The 8,361-nt window shown below is 38.4% G+C and overlaps 1 protein-coding gene across 1 annotated transcript in view; it reads right to left on the reverse strand.

Annotated features, from left to right (window-relative positions):
• Positions 1–822: 822 nt before the first annotated feature.
• LOC106870033 (aconitate hydratase, mitochondrial) overlaps positions 823–8,361 on the reverse strand; it is a 30,197-nt gene continuing 22,658 nt past the window's right edge. Inside the window, exons 16-21 of the mRNA XM_014915999.2 lie at positions 7,539–7,744; positions 5,337–5,434; positions 4,928–5,021; positions 3,409–3,541; positions 1,980–2,101; positions 823–1,071 (exon numbers count right to left, since the gene is read on the reverse strand). Of these exons, the coding sequence (XP_014771485.1) occupies positions 931–1,071; positions 1,980–2,101; positions 3,409–3,541; positions 4,928–5,021; positions 5,337–5,434; positions 7,539–7,744 (794 nt within the window). The 3' untranslated portion in view covers positions 823–930. The remainder of the gene's footprint in view (positions 1,072–1,979; positions 2,102–3,408; positions 3,542–4,927; positions 5,022–5,336; positions 5,435–7,538; positions 7,745–8,361) is intronic.

The following is an 8,361-nucleotide window of genomic DNA, read 5'->3' on the forward strand; positions in this document are numbered from 1 at the left end:
TATATATATATATATATATATATATATATATATATATATATCATCATCATCATCATCGTTTAACGTCCGCTTTCCATGCTAGCATGGGTTGGACGATTTGACTGAGGACTGGTGCAACCGGATGGCTACACCAGGCTCTATATATATATATATATATATATGCACATATTTACATATACATATTCATGTGTATACATATATATATATATACGCACACACACACAATACATATGTACATGTATTTGTAACATGCAAATCCACAAATGTATATACATACACAAACACATATACATACACACACACACACACACACATTGATAATGAGTATTCAGCTATTCAGTCAGTATTATTAAACCATTTGTACACACAAAAGATACAGTTAATGTAGTTATAAACATTCGTTATTGTTCATAATAATAATAATAACAATAATAATAATAATGGTTTCAAATTTTGTCACAAGGGCAGCCATTTTAAGGGGGAAGGGATGAATCGATTACATCGACCCCAGTGTGTAACTGGTACTTAATTTATCGACCCTGAAAGGCTGAAAGGCAAAGTCAACCCTGGTGGAATTTGAACTCAGATCGGAGCGACAGGCGAAATACCGCTAAGCATTTCGTCCAATGCACTAACGATTCTGCCAGTTCACCACCTTAATAATAATAATAATAATAATAATAATAATAATAATAATAATAGTAGTAGTAGTAGTAGTAGTAGTAGTAGTAGTAGTAGTAATCCTGCTATAATAAAAGAATGGAAAAGACAAAAAGTAGAAAATTCAGTCTCACAAAAATAATAATAATAACAAATATAAAATACTGGTTTGGATTTTTATTTTTTTGTTTTTCTTGTTAAGACTGCTTTGCAGAAGTGTCATTGTGTTATGTAAGCTATATTAATCTAGTTTTACTTTTATCTACGAGGTTAACTCCCTTGTCGCACCTCGAACATACGGTTGAGGGCACTGCCGGCTTTGAACCAAGTTATTTGACCTTCGTTGAATGTGTGGTTTAGTAGAAAAGTGTCTGTGCTATCATCTGCATGCTTCACCTCACAGGTTAATGGCTGTTGGAGAGAGAAAGAGAGAGAGAGAGTATGAAAGACAATGAAAAGGAGAGAATATTTAGAACAAAAAAATAAGGGAATATTTCTTTGTGAATAACTGAAATTAAAACATATATACACACACACACACATAAATATATATATGGCACCTATAAAGACATTCGAGCAAGATCGTTGCCAGTGCCGCTGAACTGGCTCCTGTGCAGGTGGCACGTAAAATACACCATTTTGAGCATGGCTGCTGCCAGTGCTGCCTACCTGGCCTTTGTGCCGGTGGCACATAAAAGCACCCACTACACTGAGTGGTTGGCGTTAGGAAGGGCATCCAGCTGTAGAAACTCTGCCAAATCAGATTGGAGCCTGGTGCAGCCATCTGGTTTCACCAGTCCTCAGTCAAATCGTCCAACCCATGCTAGCATGGAAAGCGGACGGCAAACGATGATGATGATGATATATAATCATCATCATCATCGTCATCACGTAGTTAAGAGCACAGGCTACTAACCCCAAGATTCAGAGTTCAATTCCAGACAGTGACCTGGATAATAATAATAATAATAATAATAATAATAATAATAATAGCAACATCAAAAAATAGCCTAGGAATGAGAACCCAGGTTCGAAATTTCCCCAAGACACTTGAAGTTTGGAGGGTATATCAGCCGAAACGTTGTGTTAACAACAAACAAGATGAGGACAAATATCCGTCAAATGTAAATAATGTAAATAATGTATAAATTATTATGAAATTTTGATGGAATGTTTTAATTTAGGTTACTTTAAAACTGGAGATTTTTAGCACAGACCCAAGAATGGTCTCAGACAAATTGGCACCAAAAAAAGGTTTTTAAAAATAACAGAAAAAAGATGTCAACCAAAAGTAACAAGAAATTATATGAAATTCCTACCTTTCCAGGGGTAAAAGTCTTAAGTCCCAAAATCGATATGCGATCAGTTGGTTGAATTTTGTCATAGTCGGCGGAGTCTGCAAAAGTTAACGGCAACATTCCTTGTTTCTTCAGGTTTGTTTCTGTAAGCAACAGTAAAAGAAATAATAATCAGTGGCAATCAATGTTTCTTGATTTATTTTACAGGTGAAAATCAGATCAAACACCTTTTTGTTTGTTATTTCATCATTAAACACACATTGGTTTATTTTATAAACAATCCAATTATTTTTAGCTTTCCGTCTGTTGCATACATGTACACTCCATGATGGTGAATTCTCTCATCTTTTTGATCCAATAATGTTACATATAAAAATTACATCATCATCATCTAGCATCCACTTTCCATGCTGGCATGGGTTGGACAGTTTGACATGGAGCTGTCCAGGCACCAACTGTCTGTTGTGGCTTGGTTTCTACAGCTGGATGCCCTTCCTAATGCCAACCACTAAACATAAATTAACATGGAATTTTGATGGGAATTTAGACCACTTTAAAACAAGAAATGTGTATCATTGAATGGTCTCAGGCAGTTTGGTATTAACCCTTTTGCCACCGCATTTCTTTACTGCTTTTGTTTCAATAGATTTTGAAAATACTGAAGAATTTATATAAATAATTTTTGTCATTATAAAACTAGACATTTGGGAACATAAATTAACACGGACAAGAACAAATATTCACCTTGTGTTAATGGAAAATATGTTAAGATAGTGTGACTAAATCTTATGAACAACCTTATATTTCCTACAAACACACACACACACATGCGCACACATGCACACATGCATGGTGTATAGACAGGCATCTGTCAGAAAAAAAAATTCACCTAGCTCCAGCTTGGAACTGAACAAAGATACTGTGCCCAGTCTTTGAGCAAGGCCCATAATTCCATTTAGTTGTCTGACCCTTCTCTGCTCCCACTTTCTATTTCATTCTTTCTCTCTCTCTCTCTCTCTCTCTCACTCTCTCACTGGGAGGAATGAAATTCAGCTTTGGCCCCAACACGAATGAAAAAGAGAGAAGAAGATGGAGAAGAACTACTCAAAACTATCTTTAATTCTTTAGCATTCAAGTTACTGATTCAAATGTAATGTTTATTCATTCACAATGTTTTTAATTAACACTAAATTATCTCATAATTTCAAGATTTCAATGATGTGAATGTTTATTTTCAAGACAACATTGTAGGATAGGTGTGAGAGGTCAGCTCTGGTCAGTTCAAACACAAAACAGAATCTTTGAGCTAGATAGGGTTGGTTTAAACGCTAAGTGTTAAAACAATATTTCATATCAAAGCACGAGACAGAAATGGGGGGAGGGGGTAGGAAGAGAAAAACAAAAACAAAAAAAATTAACAAAAACACCCCTCACTCCACGTTGTACTCACCATGGATCCGAGCGAAACTTTTGACAATGATGGCTCTGCCTCCCAAATGTCGGGGTTCCAGAGCTGCATGCTCTCGGCTGCTGCCTTCGCCGTAATTTTCATCACCAATTACAACCCAATATATGCCTTTTGACTGCAAAGATACACAAAGGTATGAAGTAATAAGTATATGAAACATACCACTGCCACCACTACTGACTGCCAAAGCCTTTATGTGGTCATTCGACCTGCTAAAAATAGCAGTTATATATGCTGTAAAACATACCCTACTAATTCAAGTAAGGGAGACAGACAATAGATAATGTAGTCATATTTACTTCATAATCATTTCTTAACACAACAGTTTGTTTTAAACAGATGCTCATACTTAATATCACTCCTGATATTAAACCATCTTAATCCCAGTATATCTTAAAGCACATGGCTTAATGGTTAGAGCATTGCACTCACAATCACTAGATCATGGGTTCAATTCTCATTGCTCTGCAGTTGGGAGATTAGCAGAAATGCTTTACAGCATATCTTCCAGCCCTCTACATTCTGAGTTCACATCCCACCTACCTAGAGAAGGCATCAGGAGACCATTCCAGTGTTCATCCAAAGTAGGTGAAGTTCCAGTAATCTACTTAATGGTGGCAGGGGAGAGTACAGAGGGTATGGGCCCTCCCAGGTCATATAGAGAGTGCAGGAGAAGGTTCACATGCATAGAACCTGCACAAAGGCAGGCCACCACCACCAGACTAGATATATTTTGATGTTAATTCAAAGGTGGGCCACTGCCAGACTAGATATATCTTGATGCTAATCCACTAGACATTTTGATATTAATCCCTATAGTTGTACGTTTTATTATTAAACCTTATCTTCATGGCGGCAAGCTAGCAGAATCGTTAGTAAGCTGGGCAAAATGCTTAGTAGTAAATATTTCATCTGTCATCACATTCTGGGTTCAAATTCCACTGAGGTCAGCTCTACCTTTTATCCTTTCAGGATGAATAACATAAATACCAGTTGAGTACTGGGGTTGGTGTAAGCAACTTAATTTGTCCCCTGAAATTGCTGGCCTTGTGCCAAAATTTGAAATCAACATTAAACATTATCTAAGGTAGTAAGTAAACAGAATCGTTAACATGCCAGGCAAAATGCTTGGCAGAACTTGGTCTGTCTTTACTTTTTGAGCTCAGATTCCACTATGGTCGACTTTGCCTTTCATCCTTTCTGAGTCAATAAAATAAATACCAACTGTGTACTGGGGTTGATGTAATCAACTTACCCCCTCCCCCGAACTTGCTGGCCTTGGGCCAAAATTTGAAACCGATATTAAGTATTATTTATCTGTCTGTGTGGTGAAGAGGTTTGCTTCCCAACCAAGTGGTTACAAGTTCCATTCTACAGTGTGGTAACGGGAACAAGTGCCTTCTACTATAGAACTGGGGCCAACCAAAGCATAGTAATTCTAACACAAGCACAAGACCTGAAACTGGTGAAGAAGGGAGCAAAGACAATACAAAGAATTTACCTTATAGTATCGTGCAGTGTCAGGAACACCTCCATATTCACCTGTCAGTTGATTCTTCACACAGTTCAGCTTTTCATTCTCATAGTTTACAGCACTGACGTCAAATACAAACAGCAAGAAAATGGTCAGAGATAGAAAAGGAAACAAATATATTTAAAGAACAAATCAGTAACAAGGTGGCAATACCTGAACAGTATAATCATGGATTAATTAACAATAACTGCCACATGTACCTCTGCCATATATACCACCAGTAGTAAAATTTCATAATTTGAGAAAATATTTAGGACGACATTGTAGCGTAAGTGTGAGAGGCCAGATCTGGCCAGTTTTAAACATAAAAACAGGTAGAAAATTCCAGCTGGGTATGATCCGGTTTAAATGCAAAAGGCTAAATATATGAACCTACCCAATGAGCAAATTGTTGGAGATATTGTCCAAATGCCCTCGAAATTTCAACCATTTACCAGCAGCACTGATGTGGTCAGTGGTACACTTTCCTTTCGCCTGAAATCACAAAAGATGTATTGTCAGTTGATTGACTGAGACATTGACTGATTTCAATGTAATTTATTTGAAAACAAGGATTGGCATCACGAAAGGGCATCAGGTCATAGATTGCTGCTTGAAAGGGGTTTAGTGAAATGCATGCCAGCATGGGAAAAGGGGACGCAAAAATGATGATGACGAAGATGAGAAGAGAAGGATGATGATGATGATAAGGAGGAAGACAAGAAGGATAATGATCAGGCTCATGTTGATTGGTGATGAGGATGATGATTTCACCAATGAAGAAAACAACAATGATGATGACAATGATGAAGATAATGATCATGATGACAATGAGGAATGATTATGACTGATGAATGATGGTGAGTGATGAATGATGGTGACTGATGAATGATTATGACTGATGAATGGTGAATGATGGTGAGTGATGAATGGTGGGTGATGGTGAGTGATGAATGATGATGAGTGATGAATGATGGTGAGTGATGAATGATGGTGAGTGATGAATGATGGTGAGTGATGATGATTGTGACTGATTAATGATGATTGATGGGAAAGAAGAGAAGGATGAATAGGAGGAAGAAGATGAAGAGCAGGATGATGAACAGAAAGATAAGGAACATGCTGACTGATGATGATAATAAAGATGCTGATGACAATGGTCATGATGAAAATGATGACAACAATGAAAAGGACAATGACAATGAAGATGTTAACAACACTGAAGATGATGATGATGACAACAACAGATTATGATACTGCTGCTGCTGATGATTGATTGAGTCATGACATGGAGGAGGAGAGAGCTGGGGAGAATGACGATGATGACAAAGAGGAGAAGGAGGGGGTTGAGTATAATGATAATGATGACAAGGAAGGGGAGGAAGATATGAGACTGCGCATATTTCGACTTGCCCTCTCAACTCCCGACAGACTCACTCGTAAGGGTACCACCATGCAATGCAGGCACTCTTGGAACTGGCAGAGCCCATCCATCTCCACAACCTGACTTACATCCAATTTCCTCCAGAAAGAGACAGAGTTGAAAGGTTAAAGCATGATGGAGGGACAAGCTTCACAACAGAGGAGGTACAGGGCAAGCAGACATTACAAAGGAGTGGGTGGGAGTAGTCAGGAATTCACTTAGGCACAGTGATACGAATAACCAGTTGTTACGGTTACTTATATCTTTCACTTGTTTCAGTCATTAGACTGTGGCCATGCTGGGGCACCACCTGGAAGAATTTTTAGTCAAATGAATCAACTCCAGTACTTATTTCTTTCTTTCTTTCTTTTTTTTGAAGCCTGGTACTTATTTTATCAGTTTGTTTTGGTGAACTGCTAAGTTACAGGAATATAAACACACCAACACCAGTTGTCAAGTGTGTGTGTGTGTGTGTGTGTGTGTGTGTGTGTGTGTGTGTGTGTGTGTGTGTGTGTGTGTGTGTGTGTGTGTGTGTGTGTGTGTGTGTGTGTGTGTGTGTGTGTGTGTGTGTGTGTAGGGGAAACAAAGACACACACACTTAGATATACAGATAGATACAACAGGCTTCTTTCAGTTTCCGTCTACGAAATCCACTCACAATGCTTTTGTCATCCAGGGACTACAGTGAAAGACACTTGCCCATGGTGGGGTGCAATTGGACTGAACCCAGAACCATGAGGTTGGGAAGCAAACTACTTACCTCACACACACACACACACACACACACACACATATTCTTTTACTTGTTTTGGTCATTTGACTGCAGCCATGCTGGAGCACTGCCTTAGAGGATTTTAGTTGAAGAAATCAACCCCAGGACTTATTCTTTGTAAACGTAGTACTTATTCTATCAGTCACTTTTGCTGAATTACTAAGTTACGGGATGTAAACACACCAACATCGGTTATCAACTGATAGTGAGGGAACAAACACACATAAATATATGACAGGCTTCTTTCAGTTTCCGTCTTACCAAATCCACTGACAAGGCTTTGGTCAGGCCGAGGCTGTAGTAGAAGACACTTGCCCAGGGTGCCATGCAGTGAGACTGAACCTGGAACCATGTGGTCGGTAAGCAAGCTTCTTACCACAGAGCCATGACTATACGAAACTTACCTTAATCAAGACAACCATGTCTTTAATATCTTCTCCGTCCCATTTTGCGAAGGGTGACAGAAGCTGCAGACGTGTGCTGGCAGGGTCGACAGCAACAAACACGTTAGAGCTATCACTAGGAGGAGCTTGGTAAGTGTCCATGCCGGGATCAAATCCTTTGTTGGGCAGTTCATCTCCAGAGGGAGGTTCAAATTTAAACTTTTCTCCTGAGAGAAGAAAAAGAAGAAAAAGATGACAAAAAATTAAAATAAAATGAAATAGAACAGAACAAATTTTCATCACATTAAGTGTGGCAAGAAGAGAGAATGGATACTGAATGCGTCAATGTGAGCAGCTCCAAGAATGGCCATGCAGTTAAGAAGTTCACTTTTTAATTCCTTGATTTTGGTTTCCATCCATCTGTTGTACACTTTGGGCAAGTGTCTACAACTGAACCTGTATACAGACACAAATGCACATATATCTGTTACATATATATATGTATGTATGTTGTTTAGATGGATGGATGGATGGGAGAATGGGTAGACAGACAGACAGACAGACAAACGGATGGACAGTCAGACAGATAACAAGATAGACAGACGGGTAGATAGATAGACGGACAGACGGGTAGATAGATAGACGGACAGACGGGTAGATAGATAGACGGACGGACAGACAAATAGATAGATAACTTTCTTTATTGGCCACCTAGGGCTGAACACAGAGGGGACAAATACAAATGGAGAGCGTTCCTTTTCAAAAATGAAAAAAAGGGGAAAAATAAGGAAAAAAGTAAAATTCCAATCAAAAGGGATCGGGAAAAAAAAAAAAAAAAAAAAAA

The sequence above is a fragment of the Octopus bimaculoides genome, chromosome 18 (genome assembly GCF_001194135.2).
Source record: "Octopus bimaculoides isolate UCB-OBI-ISO-001 chromosome 18, ASM119413v2, whole genome shotgun sequence".
Classification (NCBI taxonomy): Eukaryota; Metazoa; Mollusca; class Cephalopoda; order Octopoda; family Octopodidae; genus Octopus; species Octopus bimaculoides.